General features: G+C 50.8%; 1 protein-coding gene across 3 annotated transcripts; it reads right to left on the reverse strand.

Annotated features, from left to right (window-relative positions):
- Positions 1 to 2055: 2055 nt before the first annotated feature.
- Positions 2056 to 14229, reverse strand: AMHR2 (anti-Mullerian hormone receptor type 2). Of its 3 annotated transcripts, XM_003831012.7 has the most exons (11): positions 14101 to 14229; positions 13614 to 13796; positions 13184 to 13375; positions 12842 to 12919; positions 12511 to 12629; positions 12165 to 12395; positions 9078 to 9192; positions 8461 to 8633; positions 8108 to 8255; positions 7802 to 7938; positions 2056 to 6906 (listed from the first exon to the last, which is right to left on the reverse strand). In XM_003831012.7, the coding sequence occupies exons 1-11, from the start codon at positions 14147 to 14149 to the stop codon at positions 6610 to 6612; spliced, it is 1722 nt and encodes a 573-aa protein (XP_003831060.2). In that variant the 5' UTR covers positions 14150 to 14229; the 3' UTR covers positions 2056 to 6609. The 3 variants fall into 3 exon arrangements, with proteins under 3 accessions (XP_003831060.2, XP_003831061.2, XP_054951593.1); XM_055095618.2 differs by lacking the exon at positions 2056 to 6906 and having other exon boundaries at positions 7602 to 7934; XM_003831013.7 differs by lacking the exons at positions 7802 to 7938; positions 8108 to 8255 and having other exon boundaries at positions 2057 to 6906.
- Positions 14230 to 15020: the final 791 nt, after the last annotated feature.

A 15020-nucleotide genomic window follows, 5' to 3' on the forward strand; every position in this document is an offset into this window, starting at 1 on the left:
AGGAGCATGCTGCCTTCAAGCATCTGTTTAACAAAGCACATCTTGCACCGCCCTTAATCCATTTAACCCTGAGTGGACACAGCACATGATTCAGAGAGCACCGGGTTGGGGGTAAGGTCATAGATCAACAGCATCCCAAGGCAGAAGAATTTTTCTTAGTACAGAACAAAATGGAGTCTCCTATGTCTACTTCTTTCTACACAGACACAGCAACAATCTGATTTCTGTATCTTTTCCCCACATTTCCCCCTTTTCTATTCGACAAAACCGCCATCGTCATCATGGCCCGTTCTCAATGAGCTGTTGGGTACACCTCCCAGACGGGGTGGCGGCTGGGCAGAGGGGCTCCTCACTTCCCAGAAGGGGCGGCCGGGCAGAGGCGCCCCCCACCTCCCGGACAGGGCGGCTGGCCGGGCGGGGGCCGGCCCCCACCTCCCTCCTGGACGGGGAGGCTGGCCGTTGCCCACTTTTTAATGGGGTTGTTTTTTTCTCGTAAATTTGTTTGAGTTTCTTCTAGATTCTGGATATTAGACACTTTGGCAGATCACAAAAATTTTCTCCCATTCTGTAGGTTGCCTGTTTGTCCTGATGATAGTTTCTTTTGCTGTACAGAAGCTCTTTAGTTTAATTAGATCACATTTGTCAATTTTTGCTTTTGTTGTGATTGCTTTTGGTGATCCCATCGTGAAATCCTTGCCCGTGCCTATGTCCTGAGTGGTATTGCCTAGACAGTGTTCTTTTATTCTGAAATAATTTTAGACTCACAAGAAGTTGTAAAATTTACCCAGCTTCCCCCAGTGATAGTATCTTACATAACAAGACTATCTTTTGACTGAGTGGGGTGGCTCATGCCTGTAATCCCAGCACTTTGGGAGGCTGAGACTGGTGGATTCCCTTGAGCTCAGGAGTTCGAGACCATCCTGGCCAACATGGTGAAATCTTGTCTCTACAAAAAATAGAAAAATTAGCCAGGCATGGTTGTGTGCGCCCATAATCCCAGCTACTTACGAGGCTGGGGTGGTAGGATCACTGGAGCCTGGGAGACAGAAGTTACAGTGAGTCAAGATCATGCCACTGAACTCCAGTCTCACTCACAGAATGAGACCCTGTCTCAAAACAAACAGGCCGGGCATGGTGGCTCACACCTGTAATCCCAGCACTTTGGGAGGCCGAGGCGGGCGGATCACGAGGTCAGGAGATCGAGACCATCCTGGCTAACAGGGTGAAACTCTGTCTCTACTAAAAATACAAAAAATTAGAGGGGCATGGTGGCTGATGCCTGTAGTCCTAGCTACTTAGGAGGCTGAGGCAGGAGAATGGCATGAACTTGGGAGGCGGAGCTTGTAGTGAGCCAAGATCGTGCCACTGCACTCCAGCCGGGGTGACAGAGGGACACTCCATCTCAAAAAAACAAAACAAAAACAAACAAATACTACATTTTGATATATTTTTATATTAGGTTTGTGCAAAATACTTGAAATAATTTGGAAGGTTTTCTAAACTCTAGGAAACTTAGATATACACATTGTTTCTTTCTTGGAAGATTATCAAGTTTCAAAAAAGTATTGGCCGGGTGCGGTGGCTCACACCTGTAATCCCAGGACTTTGGGAGGTCACCAGGCGGGTGGATCACGAGGTCGGGATTTTGAGACTATCCCAACCAATGTGGTGAAACTCCATCTGTACAAAAATTAGCCGGGCATGGTGGCATGCGCTGTAATCCCAGCTACTTGGGAGACTGAGGCAGGAGACTCCCTTGAACTAGGGAGGCAGAGGTTGTAGTGAGCCGAGATCGCACCACTGCACTCCAGTTTGGGGGCAACAGAACAAGACTCCGTCTCAAAAAAAAAAAAAAAAAAAAAAAAGTTTGCCTACTCCAGACATTTCTTTTTCTTTTCTTTTCTTTTTTTTTTTTTTTTGAGATGGAGTTTCGCTCTTGTTGCCCAGGCTGGAATGCAATGGCGCGATCTCGGCTCACCACAACCCCAGTCTCCCAGGTTCAAGCGATTCTCCTGTCTCAGCCTCCCAAGTAGCTAGGATTACAGGCATGTGCCACCACGCCTGGCTAATTTTGTATTTTTAGTGGATATGGGGTTTCGCCATGTTAGTCAGGCTGGTCTCAAACTCCCGACTTCAGGTGATCTGCCTGCCTCTGCCTCCCAAAGTGCTGGGATTACAGGCGTGAGCCACTGCACGAGGCCCAGTTTCTAAAAAGTGTATTTACATGCCTAATACTTCTCCACAAGCATGCAATCACTACTCATGGGAATATCACATTAGGCAAACACTGGATTTGGTAAACTCATCTTCACAATTGGGACTTTCATATTTTATCATTTTATCACAGAATCATGGAACTATAGGGTTGGAAATGACTTAGAGAAACATTCATTCAATTTCCTGAGAAAAATAAACTTTTCTAAGAGTTCACAGTTAGGAGAGACAAGATTATAACCTATATTTTTTGGCTTTAAGCGATCTCCTTTTTTTTTTTTTTTTTTTTTTTGAGACAGTCTCGCTCTGTCGCCCAGGCTGTGGCGCAATCTCGGGTCACTGCAAGCTCCGCTTCCCGGGCTCATGCATTCTCCTGCCTCAGCCTCCCAAGCAGCTGGGACTACAGGTGCCGGCCACCACAGCCAGCTAATTTTTTGTATTTTTAGTAGAGATGGGGTTTCACCATGTTAGGCAGGATGGTTTCGATCTCCTGATCTCGTGATCAGCCCACCTCAGCCTCCCAAAGTGCTGGGATTACATGGGTGAGCCACAGTGCCCAGCCTAATTTTTGTATTTTTAATAGAGATGGGGTTTCACCATGTTGGCCAGGCTGGTTGCAAACTCCTGACCTCAGGTGATCCACCTGCCTCGGCCTCCCAAAATGCTGGGATTACAGGTGTGAGCCACCACACCCAGCCCATAGATTTACTTTTGATTGAACATAGCCTTATGCTCATCAGCATGTTTGTACACTCTTTTCTTTTTTTTTTACTTTCTTTCTTTTTTTTTTTTTTTTTGAGACAGTCTGGCTCCGTTGCCCAGGCTGGAGTGCAGTGGCGCCATCTCAGCTCACTGCATCCTCCACCTCCCGGGTTTAAGCAATTCTCCTGCCTCAGTCTCCTGAGTAGCTGGGATTACAGGTGCGCACCACCACGCCCAGCTGATTTTTGTATTTTTAATAGAGACAGGGTTTCACCATGTTGGTCAGGCTGGTCTCGAACTCTTGACCCGCCCCCTTCGGCCTCCCAAAGTGCTGGGATTACAGGCGCGTGCCACTGGGCTCAGGTTTTTTTTTTTTTTTTTGAGATGGAGTCCAGGCTAGAGTGCAGTGGTGCGATCTCGGCTCCCTACAACCTCCACCTCCCAGGTTCGAGCCATTCTCCTGCCTCAGCCTCCTGAGTAGCTGGGACTACAGGCACGTGCCACCACACTTGGCAAATTTTTGTATTTTTAGTAGAGATGGGGTTTCACCATGTTGGCCAGGCTGGTCTAGAACTCCTGACCTCAGGTGATCCGCACTCCTCAGCCTCCCAAAGTGTTGGGATTACAGGCGTGAGCCATCGTGCCCAGCCAAACATTTTTAAGGGCTGAAAGTCTTTGCTTTGTTATTTAAAAGCTGTGTGACCTTAGACGTGTTTCTAAATTTCTCTGAGCCCTCTTCCTCTGTAAATGGTACTCACAGGATTGTCATGAAAAACCCAAGAACACTGTTGAGCAGAGGCAAGACATAATGAAAGTTAGGAGATTATCCAGGCCGGGTGCAATGGCTCACACCTGTAATCCCAGCACGTTGGGAGGCCAAAGTGGATGGATCACTTGAGGTCAGGAGTTTGAGACCAGCCTAGCCCACACGGTGAAACCTGTCTCTATGAAAAATACAAAAATTAGCCGGGCATGGTGGCACATGCCTGTAGTCCCAGCTACTTGGGAGGCTGAGGCAGGAGAATCGCTTGAATCTGGGAGATGGAGGCTGCAGTGAGCCAAGATCGGACCACTGCACTCCAGCCTGGGCAATACTCCGTCTGAAAAAAAATTTTTTTTAAAAATAAAGAATATCCAAAGAGTACTGTTTAGCCTAGATCAGGGGAAACATAACCTACCAAGAGGTAACTGTAGTAGTTGGGCCCTGCCAGGCCTAGGAAGAAGGAAAGAGGGATGGTGCCCAGAAGCAGGCCCTGCCCATCAAAGTATGATGTAGGTTGATTAAGAAAGAAAAAGAGCTGGGCACGGTGGCTCATGCCTGTAATCCCAGCACTTTGGGAGGCCGAGGAGGGTGGATCACCTGAGGTCAGGAGTTCGAGACCATCCTGGCTAATATGGTGAAACCCCGTCTCTACTAAAAATACAAAAAATTAGCTGGGCGTGGTGGTGGGCGCCTGTAATCCCAGCTACTCCAGAGGCTGAGGCAGGAGAATGGCATGAACCCAGGAGGCGGAGCTTGCAGTGAGCCAAGATTGCGCCACTGCACTCCAGCCTGAGCAACAGAGTGAGACTCCGTCTCAAAAAAAAAAAAAAAAGAAAGAAAAGAAGGCCAGGTGCAGTGGTTTATGCCTGTAATCCCAGCACTTTGGGAGGCCAAGACGGGTGGATCTCGAGGTCAGGAGTTTGAGACCAGTCTGGCCAACATAGTGAAACCCCGTCTCTACTACAAAATACAAAAAATTAGCTGGGCGTGGTGGCGGGCGCCTGTAGTCCCAGCTACTTGGGAGGCTGAGGCAGGAGAATCAGTTGAACCCGGGAGGCAGAGGTTGCAGTGAGCTGAGATCCTGCCATTGTACTCCAGCGTGGGCAACAGAGTGAGACTCCGTCTCAAAAAAATAAAAGAAAAGAAAAAGGAGAAGTAGCCCCTGCCTAGGCTGCCTCAGTGGGACTTGAGAACTGACTGGATGTGGATGAGAGCTGGGTCACAGAAAGGGACAAGAACATGCTCCTGGGAAACTCCTGCTCAGTTAAGACACAGCTCAAGCATCCTGTGCTCTGTGAAGCATTCCTGCTCAAGTCTCCCCTGTTACCCCCAGGACAGTGTACAGGAACCCAACAATGTGATGTGCAGGTCTTTAAGCACTGTTAGGGCAGTGATTTTGTTGTCTTTACCCTTCTTTCCCCAGTGCCCACCATGAGATCCCACCTTTAAAAATAAATGTTGAGGCTGGGTGTGGTGTCTCATACTTGTAATCCCAGCACTTTGGGAGTCCTAGGCAGGTGGATCGCTTGAGCCCAGGAGTTCAAGACCAGCCTGGGCAACATGGAAAAACCTTGTCTCTATGAAAAAATACAAAAATTAGCCAGGTGTGGTGGCACACATCTGTAGTCCCAGCTACTTGGGAGGCTGAGCTGGGAGGATCGCTTGAGCCCAGGAGGTCAAGGATGCTGTGAGCTATGATCACAGCCTGAGTAACAGAACAAGAGCTTATCTCAAAAATAAAAATAAAAATAATCAACAATTTACTTTGGGAGGCCGAGGCGGACTGATCACAAGGTCAGGAGATCAAGACCATCCTGGCTAACATGGTGAAACCCCGTCTCTACTAAAAATACAAAAAAATTAGCTGGGCGTGGTGGCGGGCGCCTGTAGTCCCAGCTACTCGGGAGGCTGAGGCACGAGAATGGCATGAACCCAGGAGGCGGAGCTTGCAGTGAGCCAAGATCGTGCCACTGCACTCTAGCCTGGGCGACAGAGCAAGACCCCCGTCTCAAAATAAATAAATAAATAAAATTTAAAAAATAATAAACAATTTAAAATGCTGGGTGCAGTGGTTCATGCCTGTAATCCCAGAACTTTGGGACACTGAGGAAGGAGGACTGCTTGAGCTCAGGAGTTCGAGACCAGCCTGGGCAACATACCAAGACTTCACCTGTACAAAAAATAAAAAATCAGGCAGGGCGCGGTGGCTCATGCCTGTAATCCCAGCACTTTGGGAGGCCGAGGTGGGCAGATCACGAGGTCAGGAGATGGAGACCATCGGGGCTAACAGGGTGAAACCCCGTCTCTACTAAAAATACAAAAAATTAGCCGGGTGTGGTGGTGGGCGCCTGTAGTCCCAGCTGCTCGGGAGGCTGAGGCAGGAGAATGGCGTGAACCCAGGAGGCGGAGCTTGCACCGAGCCGAGACTGTGCCACTGCACTCCAGCCTGGGTGACAGAGTGAGACTCTGTCTCAAAAAAAAAAAAAATAGCTGGGTATCGTGGTCCATGCCTGTGGTCCCTCCTACTCAGGAGGCTGAGGCAGGAGGATCACAAGAGCCCAGGGAGGACAAGGCTGCAGTGAGCCGTGATCGTGTCATTGCACTCCAGACTGGACAGAGACTCTGTCTCCAAAAAAAGAAACCAGATAAATAAATAAAAATAAATGTTAGTGGAAAAGAAGAGAGACAAGAGGGTCCCTGGATTACAGGAATAGAGGAAGGACCAAGGATATGCATCAGGAAAGCTGACTTTATTCTGTTTCCTGTGCACACCTACCCCAAGTCACTGGTCAGAACTGATGTGGACTGGATGCCTGCAGAAGAATCCAAGGATTCGGCAGGTGGGAAATGCAGTGATGAGGCAGACAAGACAGCTATACAATCGCCATATTTATGTTGGCATGTACATTGATGACACATAAACTGCATATTTACACAGAAGAAAGGGTACAGGCAGGCTGAGGATTCCTGGAACAAGGGCCTTGCTGAACGCTGAAGTGGCAGGCACTCCGCTGAGGCCTACAGGGGAGGATGGTAGGGGCAGGAATTGAAGTACAGTCTTCTGGGCAGAGAGGTGGGCAGCCACGTGGACAGCTCTCTGGAAAGGGGTGGCTCTCTTGAGGATGGGCCAAGGCAGCCAGGCGCTGCTGTACACACTCAGCTGTCAGCCGTGCTTCTGGGTCTGCATCCCAACAGTCTTCTAGGAGCTCCCTCAGCCCATCAGGGTCCTGGGGGGAATGACAGGGAGGAAGGGTTGACCCTAGGATCTTGAGTGGGCCCCAGGGTTAAAAGCCATCTTCAGTGTCCATCACTCTCTTGCTTTCAACATCCACTTCTGATCTTTCCTGGAGCCTCCCTCCTCTCCCTCTTGCTGAATTCCAGCCCTCTGAGTCTTGCTCCCTATGAAACAGGCTCTCTGGGGGCCTTCTGTATAGCCCACTGTTTCCTCTGAGGAGCTAATGTAGGTTGACAGCTTAATATGCTAATGGGAAATTACTCTCTTTCCTCTCAGAGAGCCAGAGTCTTCTGCAAGTAATGCCCAGTTTCTGTTAGCTAACCTAAGACTTGTGCCGTGGAAATTTCAGATCAGGTAGCAGAAGGGACATTCTGTTAAAAAAGTATTTGTGCAAAGCCCTGAACTTTCACTGTGACGCCACTGCTTTCACCTTTTATACCTAGAACTGCCTTTTATTGGGTCACAGCAGAAACATCATCAATGTATGACAGAATGGGGACTTATTGAATTGATTTTTGGGCTTTACTGTATTAGGAGAGCAGATGGGGCAGAGCTCAGGGTAAGAGCAAAGACAAGGAGGGCTTCCTGGAGAAGGGGACTGAGGAACAGGGCTAACTGATGGCAGAGAGGAGAGACAGGCTGGGCAAGGCTGAGCAGGAGGAAGGTGTGTGTCTCAGGTAGATGGAATCGACTGTGTGAGACTTAGAGTGGAAGAGGATGAACTGAGGGGGAGAGGAGGCTTGCCCAGTTCCAGCTGAGCATGAACCAAGGAGTGATGAGAGATAAGCGGAGATAGGAGTAGACAGACACCCTGGCAGAGACGTCCTCGAAGCCCATGCCCAGCCCCCACTCTCCAGGTTCCCAGACCAACAGCCTAGGCCTCTTACTGTGGCAAAGCAGCGCCAGGTGGATGGGATGTAGGGACGCCTCCTCTCCTGCACTGCCAAGGCCCATAGCTCATCAGAGGTAGGGGTATTGCCCAGTTCTGCCTCATAGGCCAGTTGGAAGGGTGGTGGACTGCTGTCTGGAGGAAGGTAGAGGGGCTGGGTATCAGTTAGTCCTGGGGTGCCTACCATGTAGAAAGGGCAAGACAGGGAAGAGCAGAGCTTTCTCAGGCCAGGTCAGGTTGGGGTGAACCTAGAATGGGCGGGGGGGGGGAGCCCAGGAGAGGGGACTGTACCACCCATCCTTACCAGGCCTCAAATCTGGGCAGCGACTCAGTATCTCCCACAGGAGCAGAGCCAAAGAGTAAATATCAGCTCGTCGGAGGGCCATGCCCCAATCCTGTAGGTCCAGAGTCTTGTCCAAGAGCTCTGGTGCCATGTACCTCTGGGTGCCAGCCTGGAGAGCAAGGCACGAAGGGCCAAGAATCATCTCTGTGGCAATCCTCATTGCAGCAATGGTCCATGCAATATCCCCCCAACTACAGACTCAGCAATGTCCCAAATGCTATAGGTATTGCTACAACTGTTGACACACAATGGCTGCATTGCCATCAGCAGCACCAACATCATCCTGGGCCTCACCAGTTATCCAGAGAACTCACTTCCATGATGGCAGCTGGGCCTTGTGGTTGAGTAGGGGTCCAGGCAGGGGGCTGAGTGAGGCCAGGGAGCACCAAGGCAAGGCCCAGGTCTCCAATGGCACACGATCCATCTTCCCGAATGAGCACATTCTGGCTGCTCAGATCTCGGTGGGCAATACCTGGTTTATATTGGCCTGTGGAGGAATCCAAGGTTGAAGGAACATGGATTTTCTTCCTCCCTCTTTTTTTTTTTTTTTGAGTCGGCGTCTCGCTCTGTCGCCTAGGCTGGAGCGCAGTGTCGCGATCTCGGCTCACTGCAACCTCCGCCTCCCGGGTTCAAGCGATTCTCCTGCCTCAGCCTCCCGAGTAGCTGGGACTACAGGCACATGCCACCACGCCCGGCTAATATTTTGTATTTTTAATAGAGACAGGGTTTCACCGTGTTAGCCAGGATGGCCTCGATCTCCTGACCTTGTGATCCGCCCACCTCGGCCTCCCAAAGTGCTGGGATTATAGGCGTGAGCCACTGTGCCCGGCTCTTCCTCCCTCTTTTGACCCAATCTTTCCCCTCCAAACTAAGGCAGAATCACAAACATAGCACTGTGGCTCCCTTGACTTCCTATGCCCAGCTCACCCACCATTCTGCCAGCGCTCCTCATGGAGAAATGCCAGGCCCTGGGCCAGGGACAGTGCCATCCGCAGGGAACTTCCCCAGTCACTGGTATACTGGGTCAAGTAGTGGCACAGGGAGCCCTGGGGAAACGCAGAGAGAAAAGGATGGTACACAAAGCTGGAGACGGCTGATCCCTCCCAGGGAGCAGAGATCAATTGACAGTCTTCTCCCTGCATCTCCCCAGCAGACAGACACACTGACGGATGCTGGCCAAGACAATAGGTAGAGGAGTAAGACTGCATCAATTGACATGAAAAATAGTAACTCTAGATCAAGGGTACTGGGCACTTACTGTGGTCCAGACCCAGTGGATGTGGCCTCCTGTAATCCCTGTGAAAACCCTAGAAGGTAGGTGCTCCTGTCACACCCCCATTTAACAGATGAAGAGCTTTTCCTTACAGAACTAAGGAAACTCTCTTGAAGTCAGTCGGTGAGGCAGGAGTGGAGCTTGAATCCAAGCAGTCTGACTCAGGATCACTTACTAATAACCACCACCTTATACTGACTCAGAAGACATGGGGCAAAGACAGTAACAGAGGAGGCAGGGCAAGCTAGTCAGGGGCATCCTTCATGAGTCACCTTGTCTGAGGTGTCAGGCATGTGTACACATAGATGGGCAGAGCCAGTAGATAACAGAGTAGCAGGTGGAGGGCAAGTGGGAATTGGAGGGAAGGGAGCAATAGAACCCCTCATTCAACAAGTGTCATCGAACACCTTCGGTGGCCACGAACTGTGTTCAGGCACCAAGATGGCTCAGGGAAGGTAAGAGATAAAGAATGCAGTAAACCCCAAGATAGGAAAATTAACCGAGTGCCAAGGGGCATAAAGCAAGAATGACTAACCCTGCCTGGAGAAGTCAGAGAAATTAAACAAACAAAAAAACAGTGATTTTTGAGCTGGGCCAGGAGGTATATGGTCAAAGAAGGGACTTTCCATCATTCAAGATTTCGGAAGTGCAGAAGCTGTAGGTGCTGAAAAAGTTCAGGGAAGAGCCACTGCATTTGGGCTCTGAAACAGGTGGTGGAGGTTGAACTACTTACAATAGGGCAAAGTGAGTTGTGGGGAGCTCTTCCACGTGGACAGAGACACACACAGTCCTGATGGAGGGGTAAACAGGAGGCAATAGACACGATGATGAGGAGCCAGCTCTAGAGTCACATAGATTCTGGGCAAATGACTTTCCTTTTCTGAGCCCCATGTGGATAATCATTCCTACCTCATAATGTGTTTGTGAAGGGTAAGTTTGGAAATGTGTTTAAAGTGTGTAGCATGGCCGGGCGGGGTGGCTCACGCCTGTAATTGCAGCACTTTGGGAGGCCGAGGCAGGCAGATCACTTGAGGTCAGGAATTTGAGACCAGCCTGGCCAACAGGGTGAAATCCCGTCTCTACTAAAAATACAAAAATTAGCCAGGTGTAGTGGCGGCACGCCTTAATCCCAGCTACTCAGGTGGCTGAGGCAGAATTGCTTGAAACCAGGAGGTAGAGGCTGCAGTGAGCCGAGATTGTGCCACTGCACTCTAGCCTAGTCAACAGAATGAGACTCTGTCTAAAAAATAAAATAAAATAAAATAAAAAGCGGGTAGCGTAATGCCTAGCAGGAAGCAGATGGGAAATGGTATGAAAATTTAAAAAGTCCCAAATATTTAACAGGCCCACAGGGCCTGGTGTGGCTGGCCTCTGCCTACCTTTTCCTCTTCTTGTTGCTCATTGCTCTCCCCCTCAAGTCACATCTTATTATTCTTATAGTTCATTGGCCCTCTCTCCTAGCACTTAGCACACTTGACATTTGACACTTGTGTTTACTTGATCCATTTCTGTCTCCCCTGCTAGTCTATAAAATCTGTAAAAGAGGGACTGTGTGTTTTTTGTGGCCTCTAGCATAGTGCCTGACATATAGTTCATACTTATTTGTTGAATGAATATGAATGAGTTTGGAGGGCTGTGCCTGAAGATATTTCTTTAACAATTTTTTTTTTTTTTTTTCTTGGCTGGGCACGGTGTCTCACACCTGTAATCCCAGCACTTTGGGGGGCTAAGATGGGTGGATCACTTGAGGTCAGGATTTCGAAACCAGCCTGGCCAACATGGTGAAACCCCGTCTCTACTAAAAATGCAAAAATTAGCCAGGCGTGGTGGCAAGCGCCTGTAATCCCAGCTACTGGGGAGGCTGAGGGAGGAGAATCGCTTGAACCTGGGATGCCGAGGTTGCAGTGAGCCAAGCTTGTGCCACTGCACTCCAGCCTGGGCAACAGAGCAAGACTCCGTCCTCCTACCAAAATAAAATAAAAATATATAAACATGTATTGTTTATGTAATAAAAAAGATAAATAAAAATTCTAATTTTGAGACAGGGTCTTACTCTGTCACCTAGGCTGGAGTGCAGTGGCACAATCTTGGCTCACTGCCAGCCTTGACCTCCCCAGGCTCAGGTGCTCCTTCCACTTCAGCCTCCCAAGTAGCTGGGACCACAGGCATGTGCCATCACACCCAGCCAATTTTTTGTTTTTTGTAGAGGTGGGGTTTCACGGTGTTGCCCAGGCTGTTCTTGAATTCCTGGGTTCAAGCAATCCTCCCACCTTGGCCTCCCAAAGTGCTGGGATTACAGGCGTCTGCCACCGTGCCCAGCCTGTTACTATTTTTTCACATGGTCTCGCTCTGTCTCCCAGGCTGGAGTGCAGTGGGATGCTCACAGCTCACTGCAGCCTCAACCTCCTAGGCTCAAGCGATCTTTCCACCTCAGCCTCCTGAGTAGCTGGGACTACAGGTGTGCACTGCCATGCTGAGCTAATTTTTGTAATTTTGCAGTGATGGGGTTTCCTCATATTGCCTAGGCTGGTCTTGAGCTCCTGGGTTTAAGCGATCCACCCACCTTGGCCTCCCAAAGTCCTGGGATTACAGGTGTGGGCCACCTCGCCTGGCCATTTTTAATGTCTTAGAAAAGAGAAAATCGAAAGCAGAAGCAATCAACAGGGCCCAGCTGCCATGTAGCCCCCACCTCTATACATACACACAGGCACACACACACACACATATACACTCCTTGGTGCTCACCTTGGGATGCAGTTCTAGTACCAGCAGGGGCCCAGAGAGCAGGCGGCCAGGGCCCCCCCGGCTGGCAGTGATAAATCGGACAATGTGGTCGTGCTGTAGGCCTGGAATTTCGTACAATGCTCTCTCAGCTTGGAACTGAGCCACAGACCTCGGTGGGAAGGCCTTGATGGCAACCAGTTTTCCTTGCAGCTGCCCGGCCCAAACCACTGCATGACCTCCTTCCCGGATTACCTGGTAGGGACACTGTGCTGAGTGTGGGCCTCTGAGCTATAACAGGGCCAGGATTCCTCCCCAGCACAACCTCCAGGAGTGCCCAGAGGAGCCCTTCTCTCCCTCCCTGGGGCACCTGGGAGAAACACAGCTCAGGCAGCTCCTGCAGCTCCACACTCCAGTCCCTGCCTGAGTCTGGCCTTGGCTCTGGCACTGGCTCACCTCGCACTCTGTAGTTCTTTCGCTGTAGCAGGGCTGGAACAGACAAGAGCCTTAGGGTCAGGGTGCAAATGCATAGGGACAGGAAAAGGGACTTTGTGGAAAGGGAGCTTTGTGAGAGGTCATGGGAGTCTGGGAATCAGGCTATAGAGATCCCAAGACCATGGGGTCAGGGGTGCCTGGAGAGGGGTCAGAGCTTTTGGGGCAATGTCTTGGGGTCACAAGGGAGGGATGGGGTGGATTAGTACCCAAGATGATGCTGCCCAGCAGCAGCAGGAGGAGGAGGAACAGCCCCAGCAGCACCAGTGCCATCCAGATGGACTCACCTGGACATCAAGGCAAGAATGCAGGCTGGAGAGCACTGACCCAAACCTGCTCTCTGCTCTTCCCCTCCTGAGAGCTTGCGTCTCAACCCACCCCCACCCTGGTCACAAGACCCCTTATCTCCCAGTCACCAGGGCAACCAACTTCCCAAGGCCAGGAGGAGGAAAGTGTGGGGCGGGAGTAGGGTGAGAACTGGCCCTGGTTCCACCTCTCATCCTAACCTGGGCCCCAGCCCCCATCAGGCTTCAGTACCCTTGGGTGGCTACCTGGGGCAGCCTGGGGACCCTGGGAGCCAGGAGTCCCAGGGCTCCCTGGAGGAGGCAGATGGCTGTAATTGGCATTGCAGAAGTCAGTGCCACAGGAGCAGGTGAAGAGAGTGGAGCCAGGGCTGGGGTGGGCTCGGGGACTTGGGTCACAGTGGAGGGACTCACAGCCTGGCTCATCACTGTCTCGGCATCCTGATGGGATGGGATTAGGGGAAGAGGAGAGAAAGGGGGGGCAAGGAAGAAAGCACAATGGGGTGTGGAAACAGAGGGTAAATCCCTTCTCTATCAGAGGCGTCCCTTCCATCTCTCATGGGCTTTTCTTTCCCACCAGATGTTCTATTTCTCCCCTTCCCCCTTGGTTGCCACCCACACCCCAGGATGTGTCTGTCTCCCACCCTAGCTATCACCTGCCATATACTTTGCCATTCACCTTGCATTTCCACCTGTGCCCGGTCTTGGGTCAGGTTCCAGATCCCAAAGCAGCAGCGGCTGTAGAGGCAGCGGATAGCTCTGGGGAGCTCTGTGCCTGTATCTAGCAGCTCTCCCAGTGTCTTTGTGCTTCCCCGCACTCCAGGGGCCTCAAAGAACACACAGGTTCGCCTGTTTGGGGGTGCTGAGGCCCAGGGTGGGGAAAGGAAAAGATTCAAGGTGGGAGTGAATGCAGAGGCAAAAAACTGGCCAAAAGAATAGACAAAACATGTTTCACATCCCAGCATCAGTATGGTAAAGCCACAGGAGGAAGCAGGGTCAGCAGAGGCCTGGAACCTGAGCCCTGCCATGGGGACACATGGCTCTATCCTTCACCCTTACTCACCCAGCCCACTCACCACTCTTCCAAAGGGGTGGCTCTTGCTTCAAGCACCCCTTTCCCTCGCTGGATGGATGGAGAGACCCTTCCCCTCCCTGTAGACACTTACCTTCCACAGCTGTGGGAAGTAATGCCCAAAGCCCCAAAGACCCTAGCATCTTGCTGGAGGATGGCAGCAGCAGCAGGAGGAGAGCATAAGCCAGCACAGCTGCCCCTGGCCAAATCTTTCTTCAGATACAGGGCATCCTGGGGCTTCTGATCCCTCAGTCCCCAACTCCGCCCCCCTCATCCTATCCCAGCCTCTGTGGGGGAGAAGGCTGCTGTGGGGGAGAGGGTGGGTGTGGGGAAAGCAGGGAAAGAAAGGGAGGAGCAGAGAACCAATCTCATATCCTCTTCTCTTCTGCAACCTCCTCTTTGCTCTGCATAGTGAGAGGAGGGGAACTTGGAGGCCCAGCTGAGAACCCAGTGATGCCTAATTTCAAATCTTTGCCCTTCCCTGACCTTGGAAGAAGATGCTGGCCTCTGTTGACTCTTCTCAGGAGGAAACCAATGTGAGGTCAAATGCTTAGAGCCATTCAGCTCTGCCCAAGATCCTTTCTAGCCTAAGATCTCTTTATATTCAGGGTTCATATCTGCAACTGCTTGGGCAGAGGAAGTCCTCACAGCCCATATTAGAGGTTACCTTGTTTTCCAACTTAAGCATCAGAAAGTATACAAAACTTACCTGAATTTTTAAAAAACACATTGAAAACAGTAACAATGGTAAATTTTGCTATGTGGATTTTTTTTTTTTTTTTTGAGACGGAGTCTCGCTCTTCTCCCCCAGGCTGGAGTGCAGTGGCACGATCGCAGCTCACTGCAACCTCCGCCTCCTGGGTTCAAGCGATTCTCCTGCCTCAGCCTCCTGAGTAGCTGGGATTACAGGCGCCTGCCACCACACCCGGCTAATTTTTGTATTTTTAGTAGAGACGGGGTTTCACCATGTCAGCCAGGCTAGTCTCGAACTCCTTACCTCAGGTGATTTGCCTG

This window comes from Pan paniscus, chromosome 10 (assembly GCF_029289425.2).
Source record: "Pan paniscus chromosome 10, NHGRI_mPanPan1-v2.0_pri, whole genome shotgun sequence".
Classification (NCBI taxonomy): Eukaryota; Metazoa; Chordata; class Mammalia; order Primates; family Hominidae; genus Pan; species Pan paniscus.

Bases quoted from the DNA above. Each gene is read 5' to 3' on its own strand.
- AMHR2 (XM_003831012.7), bottom strand. From the start codon at position 14,149: ATGCTAGGGTCTTTGGGGCTTTGGGCATTACTTCCCACAGCTGTGGAA. The intron at 13,376-13,613 runs GTGAATGGCAAA...CCATCCCATCAG, and splicing joins GGCACAGGTGGAAATGCAAG to GATGCCGAGACAGTGATGAG. The intron at 7,939-8,107 runs GTAAGGATGGGT...ACCTTCCTCCAG, and splicing joins CTGCCCAGATTTGAGGCCTG to ACAGCAGTCCACCACCCTTC.